This window comes from Pipra filicauda, unplaced genomic scaffold (assembly GCF_003945595.2).
Source record: "Pipra filicauda isolate LSUMZ 115617 unplaced genomic scaffold, ASM394559v2 scaffold154_size2910363_pilon, whole genome shotgun sequence".
Classification (NCBI taxonomy): domain Eukaryota; kingdom Metazoa; phylum Chordata; class Aves; order Passeriformes; family Pipridae; genus Pipra; species Pipra filicauda.
In genome coordinates this window covers 530,255-543,680 of record NW_024104040.1, presented here as the reverse complement: position 1 = coordinate 543,680, position 13,426 = coordinate 530,255, and the positions used below count along the sequence as shown (strand labels likewise).

The following is a 13,426-nucleotide window of genomic DNA, read 5'->3' as shown; positions in this document are numbered from 1 at the left end:
CTTGGCCACCTGGTCACACTGCTGGCTCATGTTCAGCTTCCTGTCAATCAAACTCCCAGGTCCCTTTCTGCCTGACTGCTCTCCAGCCACTCTGTGCCCAGCCTGTAGCGCTGCAGGGGGTTGTTGTGGCCAAAGTGCAGGACCCAGCACTTGGCCTTGTTGAACTTCATCCCGTTGGAATCAGCCCAACTCTCCAGCCTGTCCAGGTCCCACTGCAAAGCCCTCCTGCCTTCCAGCTGATTGACACTCCCCCAGCTTGGTGTCATCTGCAAATTTGCTGATGGTGGACTCAATCCCCTCATCCAGATCATCAATAAAGATATTAAACAGGACTGGGCCCAACACTGATCCCTGGGGGACACCACTAGTGACCGGCTGCCAACTGGATGCAGCACCGTTCACCAGCACTCTCTGGGCCCGGCCCTCCAGCCAGTTCCTAACCCAGCACAGAGTGCCCCTGTCCAAACCGTGGGCCGCCAGCTTTTCCAGGAGTATGCTGTGGGAGACAGTGTCAAAGGCTTTGCTAAAGTCCAGATAGACCACATCCACAGCCTTCCCCTTAAGCATCCGGCAAGTCACCTGATCATAAAAGGAGATCAGGTTGGTCAGACAGGACCTGCCTTTCCTAAATCTGTGCTGACTGGGTCTGATCCCTTTTCCATCCTAGAGGTGCTGTGTGATTGCACTTAGGATGATCTGCTCCATAAGGGTACTCCATAAGGGATCATGGGGTACTCTGGTGTATACTTCCAGGATTCAGAGGAGCTTCTCTCATGAGTAGGGGGAGTGTCGGGAGTTGATCAATAAGAACTACCTGATAGTCTGGTAGGTGGTGTTTAGTCTGGTTAAATGCGGTACTACTTTCTTTGTTGCTACCTTCCCCATGCCCCAACTTTTTATCCACCTACCATCTCTGGTATAATTTGATAATGAGCCTAGTGACTTACACCTCTGGCATTGCTGATGTTATGTATTTAAATGCCTCTAGGCTTTTGTAGCTGGTACCTGTGAGCAAAGAACTGACTCAGTAGCTCTGTGAGACCCTGATAACTATTTCTAACAAGTATGGAGATGCAGTAGTAGCTCCTGTGGGTTGCAAGGGAGAAGGAAAAGAATGATTCAGTCCAAGGAGAAACTGGATTAAGAAATCTGCTTCTTGGCACCCTCATCCAAGATGATAATGAAGCCTAGTAAGGCAAAAACCAATTGCCTAATTAATGAGAGTTTTATTTTGTCAAAAACACTGAATATCTTTTTCATAAAACAATGCATGTGGCTAACAGGTGAGTGTAGGAACCAGTGTTCTCCAAGGTGCTTGGCCCTCTGGAAATAATGATAGTAGTGAGGATAAAAAAATGATTCTGTTACAGATCTTGAACTGATTAGTAAATGGAAAAGAACCCCAAACAAACAAAACTAAAGCATTTTCATGAGGGAATCTAATCTGCTAGCACTATTATAAATCATTATTGATGTTTCAAAGAGAATATTTCTTCATTAAGGGTTGCAAGAAATTCAGAGATGAGTAGAATGGCAAGTAAGCCAGAGGAGTTTAATTGTTAAACATTAGATAATAGAGGGCTGATTCAAACAACAAAGGTTTTAAGGCAGACCCATTTCAGAATATGCTCTGTGCTTTGTTCTATGAAATTTTAGACTGGTGCCCTCTATATGCAACATTCCCGTTAACATAGCTGTGAATGGCACTGGAAAACAACGATGCTTAGAATGCTTAGTCTGGATTTTATCCTCCAGACCGTAACTCAAAATTGCACCCCTTTCTGTGAAACCATCTTGGAAATACAGCAGAAAAGCCATCTTCTGGCTTTGTTGCTAAATTTGTTACTTTCATGGGAGGTCGTATGTTTTTAAAACTATTCTGAAGCACTCCTAACTTTAGCCATGAAAATCTTGACATCAAATGATTACTTTTAAGACTTTTATAAAATGTAAGGTCCAACTTGGAAAATGCTTTGTGTAAGGAGTCTCAGAGAAAATTTATTAGAGGTTGATTTCAGTCACACGAAGTTGCTGCTATGGATTAGCCACTGTTTTGAGACACATGCATGCAGTTTGGAACCCATTGTTTTTTAATGTAGAAAAAATGTCTATTTTTTTATCCTCGTGAAAATTTCCTAGCCTGGCATCATAGCTCTCTCCCTGCCAAGTAATTATTCTTCTTTGCACTGTGTGGAGTGGAAAATTTGTGGTAGGATTCTGTCATAAGTTAGTATGCCCCAGAAAGATGGAGGAGTTTCAGAAAAACTGAGACTAAAATCTGGCTCTCTTTGGCCTCTTCCTGACACACATGTGCTGTGCAGGGTGTCTACAGCAGCTGTCTGACTGAAGGCCTCCAGTCACTTTGAACTAGATGTGCAGGTAGGTTAAGTGGCCTTATTCCTAGCAGATAGTACAAGACATTTAATCTGTATGTAATCTTCTGCTTCACTCTTCCAGGATTTTCCGGGAACTGTATAGGCTGTGGAGAAAGAGGATTTCGGTACTTCACGGAATTTTCCAACCATATCAACCTAAAATTGACTACTCAGCCAAAGAAGCAGAAGCACTTAAAGTACTACCTAGTAAGAAGCTCCCAAGGCGTACTGTCAAAGGGACCCCTTATTTGCTGGAAAGGTAATAAAGGCACCCATTCAGTTAGGGGTTTTTTTTTATTTTATTGGTGTGATGTTGAATGAAAAATTGAAAGTTGCTGTTGAAAATGTATGCATTCAAAACTAACTGCTGAAGGAAAAATTCTCCCTGTTTTCACTGAAGTCTGGATTTTGCCAAAGAGGTTTATTTAAGTCTTAATAGTAGCCATGCAATTGTAAAAGTTCTTCTTACATCTCCTGTACTTTCAATGGGAGCCCTACATTTGCCTGTCTTAGGCTATGTAGTCATCTATGTAGAATAAATAAGGTTATTCAATCAGATGATTCTTTTATGTGCCTGAAGCAAGGTGACTCACAGCCAGAGCTGCAACATTGGTTTTCCACTGATATTCATCTTAGCAGGTGCAATTCAATCTGTCTAATGCCTGAGGATAAGTAGCATGCCATAAGATTAAGAAAGTTCAGGTCACTGATCTCAGGGAAAGAAAAGACTTGCATGCTCCTGCCATTTACAGTGTTTTACACTTGGGCTTACCCTCTACCAGAGCAGCCTGTGCAATATTGTCACGTGCTAAAGAGATTACATTTGTGACCCCAAGGCAAGGTAGCCATGGGGTCTCTTATTGGAGGATGTAGGTATGTGGAGCTAGAGCCATGAAAAGACTGAAGAGAGAATGGTTTACCTACTTGATGTCTGCTGAGCTGGTTTGTATGCAGACTCCTGACTTTCTCAGCTGTGGTCTCACTCAGTAAAAGAGTTTGATCTGTTCCCTGTTGTTCCAAAAAGGTTGATGTGAGGAGAGGAGAAGCTCCACAGGAGGACTGACAGATATCTGAAGAGTCACATCCTCATGTGAATAGCAGCATGACACCAGAAAGAGATGGTTATCACCAAGCTGTATGAGTGATTATAGTTTGGATCAGTTAGTGGTTCAAAGCGAGCCTGCCTTCAGCTTCTTTTCTCTGTTACAAGTATAATTTACTATTGCTTTAGAGTGGATGTGGTTTTTCAACCACATTTTTCACAAAAATGACATAAATATTTAATTTGGTAGTGAAGTTCCAAATACAGAAAAATAAAACCTTATTTTACTTTTGCAGTTGGATTTCATATGTGTCCTGGTAAGTGCAGTCAGGAGTAATGCATATGTGGGAGAAGCAGATACTGTTTTCACTTTTGGTCATATGCTAATCCCAACTGTTCTGGGGTCCCATGAAAGTTTGGAAAATCAACCAAGAATCAGCCTCATGGGCATTATTTTGATAGGTTCTATCCACATATTGCTATCACCCATCTGATAACCTTTCACCTGTTACTTCCATTATAGGTCTAATTAGAAGAAGAGAAATGCTTTTAAACACCCCCTTCTCTTCAAACAAAACCTGATTAGGTCTCAGCTTTAAAAATGGATTAATGTGTGATTTTCAAGGTGACTTTCTCCTCCTCCAATTCAGTTTTCATACAGACAGACACTCACAGCACTGAGATCTCCCTGAAGGTTTGTGGAGACCTACTAGGAATCTGGGTTTCAGCCCAATTTTTCCTTTTAAAGGGCAACATATGACAGTTTGTATACAGGTTGTTCCACAGAAGTCGCTGAGTGTTTCCTGGGCCATCTCCAATACCTTTCAGATCTCTTGGAAGCTGCGAAATGAGGGCTCTTGCCATTTTGAAGCATCTGGTCTGTATTTGTTTGGCCCTCTGAGTGGCCCCCAGGGAAGTTTTCTTAATTAGAAGACAAAGTTGACTAAACTGCAAGATCCCTATTTTCACTGAATGCTGCCATTTGCCGCTGTTTGTTGTACGTGCTGTGTGTACGCTTCTAACGTTTTGTCACCTTTTGCCACCGCGTTGCTGAACTTTGCTAGAACTGGAAGGCAGGCCTTGTTAATATGTACTGTAGCTGCTTCATTTGCAGAATGTAGAAGCAGGCAATCATCTGCTGCTAGCCTCTCTGCTAAACCAAATTCTTCGGTGTCACCGTCCACGACCCCAGAGGGTGGATCAGCTAATGGATACAAATCAGGGTTCACTCAGACAGGTAGGAGCTGAAAGTGCTGTAAAGATAACCATTGGGGGTGGTAAGTTACCTCAGATATTGGTGGTTCAGGGATGCTGTAAACAACTGGGTATTTACCTCAAGCCATGTGTAGATTACAGTGGGGGCAATGCCCTTCAAAATTTGCTTTGGGAAAGATTAAGACCAGGTGAGGCTGAAGGTTAGCTTAGTCCTCATAACAACTGTTGGTTTAAAAGTATCAGATGATATTTTGATTAATTTATTTGATTCTGTGCCTCCCTGTGTTTCTTTCATTAATTTTTTTGTGGCTCTTAAAAAAACTTGAATTACACGTTTCTAAGGAGGTGTTTACTTAGTATGTAGACTAGGCTATTTATCTTGAGAAGGAAAATAATCTCCTTTTGGGGCTAGGGGGAGCAGATTTTAGTTTATTTACTTACTTATTTCTTTATAAAATTTTATTACACACAAAAGTGTACTTACAACAGCAATTTCCCTGTACGCATACAGTGGTTTTGTATTATATGAGCTATTGTGTCTCACAACTATTCTGGAAAGCTCTTCATCATATACTTAAACAAGGAGAAACTATAAAATCAAATAGACATTGACAAAGAAGCAGCATCTTAATTTTGTGTATATATTTATTTATTGTGAATAGCCAAGGTGCTTTTCTTTGAGCTTTTTTTTTTCTTCATTGCTTTATTGCAGCTTCATCTATGCTCTTGTATGTTTTTGTGTCTGTCTGTACTATTTCTTGAAAAATTAAAAACAGGAAAAAACTTCCTGTTAATTGATATGTATGTCCCAGAACATTTATTTCTCTAGAGGAGTATGAAATGCAGATATAAAATAATATAGTTAAAATACTTTTTCCACTTAGAAAGTATGTTAAAAAGAATAACAAACAAAAGCTGAACATTCTTATGAAATTTTAATCACTGATTAGTATGTTCAGAGGCCCTTTCCCCAGGTGTCTCTGTTTAGGAAGCTATATGCTTTAGACTTTGATTAAAATTAAATGAGAGTGTTGTTTAAACACATCTGCATCTCATTGCATGATACCTTGGCTTCCAGATCCTGGCATGAGAACCTATTTATTTGAAACTACAAGTAATCTAATATTTGCACAACTTTGTCATCTATTGTACCTGCCAAGTTAATAGATACACCTTTTATATACTGCTTTCTCCTTATCACTCCCTGTGATTTTCAGTCTGCTTGGTGTTTCTGTGTGTCACTGTTTGTACTCTTAGGTCATGCTTGTCACAATCTTTTCATCTCCTTCTACTGTTATCTTCTAGTGAAGATAATGCTACATTACATAAACATGAATCCCCTGTGTCTGGAAGAAGGGGGAAGAGCACCTTTTTTTCAGTGGCATGAATTCTGACATGTGTCACCTATGATGGAGGAGGTCTGACTTTTTCACTGCTAGGCTCTGCATAGCTCTTTGTACTTGAGTTTGCTTCTTGGTTGTTTTAAAACAGCACTTTTTATTAGCAGGTTGTTTTCTGAAATTGTTTTCAGTTCATTGTCGACTCATACCCCTTTCTTCCTTAAAAATTGTGTAAATATTTCTGGTTTCTGCCCTTGTAAACGAACGGTTCTAGAAGATACCTGTAGGTAGACAGTTATGGGCACACAGTAACAAAAATTCAGTTTTAGGCAGACACGTGGGAGGCAAAACTTCAATTCAGGTGTTAAAAGGGTGTCAAGCAACTATAAACAAGGTTTTACAACAGAAAGATGAAGAATTTTAATAACTGGTAGGACTACAAGTCCTGTTTAGGTACCAGTGTGGTGTTTAAACATATACCAGCCACATCTGCACTCATAGATAAAATTTCAAGAAAACATATTAGAACCAGAGATAGGAAAAAAACCCATGACTTTAAACACTACATATTTGCTACCTCATATTTAATGACAGACCAGTGTTTTCCTCCAAAGCTCCTGACCTGGTGGTCTATTTTGTTAGCCACTCAGCGTATTTCCTGTGAACATGGACAAGATTTTCTGATGGTGGAGCAGCAGCAGAGGCTTCTGTGTTTGTTCCTCATCTCAGTTACTCTGCCTGGCAAAGCAGACCTTCCTCTCCACCCTCCTTCCCCAAATGGTGTATGGCCTGAGGCTGAATGTATTAGGCAGATCAAGTTGGCCTTTGTCTTCTGTTTTCTTTAGCTGACTGTTTTACTAGGACTTTTGTTAGGTGAACTTAGCCTATGTTGCCTACTTGTTGCAAACTACTTTCTGGACAGATGCTGAGTTAATATTCTTTAGTTCCAGTTATAAAAATTTGGATTTGTCAGTGTATCAGCATCTGAATGTCAAAATTTTCTTGAAGTAAATTGTGAATATGAAATGCTTAATGTTAAACCTCTCTGCATGCTGAGAGGTTTGGAATCAGTTCTGATTTATGGGTTTATACTGGACAAGTATTAAAATTTGTTTGTTCTTCAGTTTATCCTTCTATAAAATAACATTTATAATTTTTAGCCTTGGTAAAGTGCTCTATGGAGTTGTCATTTGTTAATTCATGCAAAGTGTTTGGGCTCAGATACCCTTCATTTTTAACCAGATTTATAAATGGGCATACACTTTTCGTAGCTTTATAGACAGTAGTGCTTTAAGGAGGCTGTGGTTTTGGATCTGTTTTTTTCTGCCCCATGTCAAGCTCAGCTATGTCTGACAGATGCAGTAGCTTGTTCTTGAAAATATGAGGTAATGGAGATTCCATAACCTCTTTAGGGCAACTTATTCCAGTGCTTTTTCTCTATGCTTGCTGGTGGCAAGTTACATAAGCTCTTTGTCTTAGCTTTCTCATGTGAAACATGGGATAAATGTGTTTACTTGCCTATCCCACAGGGCTATTTTGAGGAGCAAAATGAATGAAAAATATTGTGGAAGAGATCAATCATGGGTTCAGTAGATTATAAGATTCTATATAAACACCCAGTTAAATGTTTGTTACAACTCCTAAAAGATAGCAATGCATAGTAATTTCTTAGGAGTGTAAAAAAGTTTTTTGCATTACATGCAGAGACGAGTTTAGATAAATGCATATGACTGCTCATGTGTATATAATAAATGTTATATATATGTGTGTATATAGTTTTTCATAACTAATCAAACAACTTCTATTCTCAGATTCTTCAGTATTCAGTCCAGCAAAATCATCTTCTGCTGTTAACTTAAGTGGAACGCAAGACCAATCCCGAAACAAGAACGTTGTGAAGCCTCTAGCTCTGTCAGTTCAGCTTGTAGGAAAGACATTTACTGCAGGTATGGCTTTGCTTTCCACAGAGAAAGACAAGGGAATTATCAGCTTAACAGTCAAGAAAGGAGAGTGTCATCTTTTTGGTGCAAAAGAGAAAGGAAAACATTCACTAGCATCCCCCAGAACTCTCGTATCTTGCAGTCTTTGGCACAGACATTTTTGCAGTTATTACTGTCCCCAAACTTGAGCCACACCTAGGCTCTCAGATTGGGCATTCTGGTAAGGGTGCATGTGATATCCCTCTTTGTGCTTCCTAAGACATGTAAGAGAGCATAAATTTTACCTCTTGATATCACACTGATTCTTGCCTTAGTAATTGAGAGCTGTGTGTAGTTCTGCATTTCTAACAGCTGTAGTTCTTCAACATACATTTAGTGGAATTTAATCTCATTTAGAGGAGTTTTAATATCTCTGCTGTTTTAATTACTTATTTCTGTATTTTGTGTTTAATGAATTAGAACATTCAACTGTGGCAACTAAATCCCTCGCTGACACTGTTGTGATATTCTGATTGTTTTTTACTTTCACTGGTTAGCCCTTTAAGCAATGAAAGAAAAAATCATCATATTTATTACAGGGCAGTATGCTTGAATAAGAATATATATCAATTTATTTGGTTTATATATGCACATGAGCATTACATTTTATACATGATGTATTACATCTGCTGTTTAATACAATATACACTGTTATGGTGCATAATATTATGTTGTATCTAATGAGTCATTCTTTGTGTAAAATACCCTTTTCCCCTCCATATCTATGTAAGTGAATTTATTTTGCGCTGAAATTTCTTCTCACCATTTCAACCACTTCTGTGACTGACCCATGTCTCCCATATCTGTCCATACTGAATTGTTGACTCAGGGTACAAATGGGAGCTACAACAGGCAAGTGAGGTTATTCATGTTTTGTAATTGGCAACCTGAGAATCTTGTGCCCACATTTACTTGGATGTTTGCAGCTGGAGAGTTCCACGTGGCATTGTTTTAAGCCAAATAGCACTTCCTGTTGCAGCTGACATCAGCAAGCTGCTATATCGTCTCCTGATGTTGCTCCTGGAATATGCTCTTGGGAGCTAAATCCTTGTGGAACTGGCAGATAACAGCAAGGGGGTCCATGTCTGCTCTATGCAGTTTATTCCATTTTTTTTCTTCTGCAAAAAGTAGGTTCTGAAAAAGAGTGAGAAGGAGCTCAGATGAGAGAAGGTAACTTCTTGTAATCCTTCGTTGTTATAGTTTCATTTCAAGACCTGGATGTAGAGGGTCTTGCCAGTCCTTGCTGGGACTGGAGGATCGTCTTAGGCGGAGGTAGCAAAATTAAGCATGGTTTGCCTGAGCAATGCTCAGACCATGTATACTTTATGGCAAACTGCCCAGTCTTCCCTTCACACTCTCCTTTGCTAAAGCATCAGATGAGAGCCCTGTTATGTAATACACTCCATGTGGATGACTGGGGAAAAAAGGTACACTGAAGTGGCTTAAAAACCTTTACAAACTGAATTCGTGATGTATATTTTTTTGAAATTTTCAGTGTCTAAAAGAAACGTATCATGAACTTCTCAATAATTTTTTGTGCGTGTAATGTCCTATTTAATTTTGGTGGGATTTGTTTTGGATTTTTTATTTTCCCCACCTATCCTCCTCACCGAGAAATCTGCACGCCGTGTTTCAGGGCTAGGATTTTTCAGCCTGCCCCCAAATGTTTCTCTGCCAAGTGCGCTTCATGCTTTCCCTGGAGTATGTTTCTTTCAGTCATGCATCGTGCCCTGTTCTTTTGTGTCTGCATGTGGCTCTATTATTTTGTTTGTTTTCAAGAGTGTCTCAAGCCATGCACTCTCTGTATCTTATTATACTCAGCTCCTCTTTCATTGCGTGCCACTGATGTTGCTAATGGAAACGCTAATGGAGGAAGAAATAACGTATTGAGTTCTACAGTCTCCCGGCCAATGCCTCACTCGACATCTCCAAGTCCTGGCTGTGCAGCTGGAGACCAAGGTAAAGAAAACCTCTCTGTTCTTTTATTCTAAGCTGCATTGGATGTTGAGCCTGAAATTTGTGATTTTGTTGTTCTTCCCATCATAGCTGTTCCTACCATTCAGTCTTTACAGATCCATTTGACTTTTGGCATGGCCATTAATGATAATACTGGAATTTTTAACACAGGTAACGATAATTTTCACATCATAGTCTGGCTTTGTGTAAATCTAGGTATGAACCTCTGGTGGTCTGTGATGTGACTCCAACTCAACACCAATGTGAAATGGAAACTGGACTGGAATTCGGTCATTTGGGAGGACGGGGTTTAGTTTAAATTTTTGCTCTCCTTCCAGCATCAATGTCCAGTACTGGACCACCAAAGAAACGTCACCGGGGATGGTCTCCTGGGTCCCCAGTCCCACCTCCTGGTTTAGCAGTACCTGTTCCTACAATTCGACCTTCAACGAGAACAGGTAAAACTTGAATAATACTCAGATGTCATTTGTTAAAATGTGTTCTCAGCCAGACAAGTAACACTCTGCTGCGTTTCAAGCCTTGTACAGCAAACATAACTAAACTTGTTGAAGTAGTTAAGGGCACCATGGAGAGATTTTCAGATGCCCCAGAAAAGCACACATGTTGCCTGGTCCTTGTTGTAATCTAAGATGGGACACGGGGAAAGTAAAACTATTGGGGGAGAGAGAGGAAAGGAAGATGCAAATAATATTATTAAAATCCAAGGCTAAAAAGAAATCCAAAGTTCCCCAACTGTAATTCAGTTGTTCTAAAACTGTGCAGGTGTATGGATATATGAATATATTTCAAGGATTTTCATTAGCCTTCACCTTGAATGTTATGTCTCAGTCTGGTGTGGCATGCTACAGAAACTGTACACTCTGTTTCTGCACAGGAAAAACAGCTTTATATAATTTTGGCCTAACGAAGGACACTGATGTCCACTGGGTCATCTTCGTTTAAAAGCACAAAGTGAAACCAAATGTTTGTTGTGTATGGAAAAGCTGTAGGAGGGGTATATAACATCATGACATGAAATAGAATTAATTACAGGTACTCACCAATATCCATGTCGGTACCTCTTTATACATAATTGTTAATAAAACTGTTCATTATTTGAATACTTTTCAGTTCATAGAATCATAGAATCAGCTGGGTTGGAAGGGACCTCTGAGATCATCAAGTCCAACCCTTGATCCACTACTGCTGCGGTTACTAGACCATGGCACTGAGTGCCACATCCAGTCTCTTTTTAAACATCTCCAGGGACGGAGAATCCACCACCTCCCTGGGCAGCCCATTCCAATGTCTGATCACCCTCTCTGTAAAGAAATTCTTTCTAACCTAAGGAATTCTATCTAACCTAAACCTCCCCTGGCACAACTTGAGACCATGCCCTCTTGTCTTGCTGATAGTTGCCTGGGAAAAGAGACCAACCTCCACCTGGCTACGACCTCCTTTCAGGGAGTTGTAGAGAGTGAGGAGGTCTCCCCTGAGCCTCCTCTTCTCCAGTTGTGAGATTCAGCACACTTTGTAAAAGGGATTAAAAAGTTACTTATTCTTACCTCTATAGAGTGAGAGAATAAATATCCAAGGAAATAGAAGAGCCAATATGCACAATGTATTTTTAACTCTGCTTTGTAGAGCTTGGTTTTGAGATATTTTGGAATTGTTTTCAGAGATATTCATCATAGGAAGAAGGATTACATGGTAGTGCAGCCCTGTCTACCCGAACACCTCAAATCACAGCTTTTATCAGTTTCTAGCTTCAGAAACCTGCTGCAAATACATGATATAAGGCAATCTCCCCCTTTGTCTTGAGTTTGTCTTGAGTTTGTCTCCACTAACCTTCTACCTCTGTTGTGTACTCCATTTTCCATGAGTTTTAGTAGTGTCTTTTTTCTGTTGGATAAACAAGTTCCCCTGGTAAAACATATGCATTCAGTCATTCTGCCTTTGATGCTTTTCTGTTGATGGCATTGTTTGAAAAAACCACCAAATGAAGCCTGAGAAACTTGTGAAGCAGGCCTTACTTTGAAACCTGATTAAAGATTATGAAATTCTTGCACTTTGTTTCTTTTTACTTAGGAAAGCTGCTCATGCTCTCTTGTGAGTAAAGCCTGATTTTTATTCTTGTAGCAACTATCTAAGGACAGCTTTGAGATTTTGTTTTTACTTTCCTTATCTACATGTATTCCAGGTCAGAATTCGGAGCAGTTTCTTCCCCTGTGTTGAGGAGGCAGTATTGGGGGGTGACCTACATCTTAGAGGTGCCCTTTTGGTTTAGTACTTGGCTTTGTTTAAAGATGCATATTCAAACCTGTGTCTTCCTCTCTCATTCTCACCAACAATACAGTGGTCAGAAAAAGTTTTATTTTAGGAATGGGGATACAGGAGGATATAGGCTCTTAATTTAAATTACTTAAAACTATAGCAGGAAATGCAGAGACCATTTGAATTTTATTACAGTTAGTGATTTGTGGTAATTTTTTTCTTATTTGTTCATACGGCCAAATCACAGTATGAGCCTTTTAGTAATGGAAGTTTCTCTTTTCTTTATTTTATAGAGCCTCTTTTGTCAGTCCCAGTTCCTCAATCCATGTTAACTGGAATTTTACAGCCTCAACCCATCCCAGCAGGGGAGACTGTAATAGTTCCTGAAAACCTGCTGAATAACTCAGGAGTTAGACCAGTGATTCTGATAGGTAAGTCTTACGCTGTGGATGAGATGCTGCATTTTGTGTTAATACATACTCCTTAGGAGAAAGAGGGTTTTTAAATTCCTTTTTGTTGATTCTGGCATTCAGTACAATACAAAGTCAGTTTGTTGCAGGTAGTTTTCTTTGGTTACTCAACATTTAAAACTGAGAGTCAGGTGATTTCTGGAGACCTGATTTGCAAACAGGTCACAACTAGGTCAAATCTGTGCAGAACCACTGGCCAAATCAAGGTTTTATACAAATAAAATTTTTGTAAAATTCAAGAATAGAAATATTTCCAAGTAATGAAAATAACTTTCTGGTATAAACAACTTATAAACCAAGTAAATATTTCCTGCAGCATTTATAGTCCAGATCTTGAAGTCCCAGGATTTTACGTGAGAACCAGAAGATTGATTTGGACTGACTAAACAGAAATAAATCATACTAACTTTTTGTCATTTATAGTTCATACTTCTTGTAAGCAATTGAGATAACAGATCAGGCTTCAGGCTTTTAAAATCCTTTAACTGTATAAAGTACACTTTTAACCCTTAGAAAGACGTTGGTTTTACTTTAAAAGTATGATTTGTAATGCCAGTATTCCTTTCAGCCTCAACTATATGGGTATACTATGTAAAAAAATTTTGATGAGTGATTTTTTTTTTTAACTCTAAGTTTCTTCTAGGTCCAGTATAGTACAGATGGTTGTATAAAGTAGCTTCAGTGTTAACAGAACATGCTTATCAATACAGTCCATGGAAAAATTTAGCATTCCTGAAGAAATGGAGAAGTTCTCCAAGTCCTCACTTGCACAGAG

General features: G+C 39.4%; 1 protein-coding gene across 5 annotated transcripts in view; it reads left to right on the top strand.

Moving 5' to 3' along the window:
• GREB1L (GREB1 like retinoic acid receptor coactivator) overlaps positions 1-13,426 on the top strand; it is a 138,912-nt gene that overhangs the window by 83,840 nt on the left and 41,646 nt on the right. For 3 of the 5 annotated variants that reach the window (XM_027731256.2, XM_027731255.2, XM_027731254.2), the window contains exons 6-11: positions 2,458-2,634; positions 4,532-4,654; positions 7,784-7,918; positions 9,773-9,910; positions 10,246-10,365; positions 12,475-12,612. In XM_027731256.2, coding sequence (XP_027587057.2) covers positions 2,458-2,634; positions 4,532-4,654; positions 7,784-7,918; positions 9,773-9,910; positions 10,246-10,365; positions 12,475-12,612 — 831 coding nt within the window. The remainder of the gene's footprint in view (positions 1-2,457; positions 2,635-4,531; positions 4,655-7,783; positions 7,919-9,772; positions 9,911-10,245; positions 10,366-12,474; positions 12,613-13,426) is intronic. The other 2 variants (XM_027731258.2, XM_027731257.2) reach the window with 1 other exon arrangement.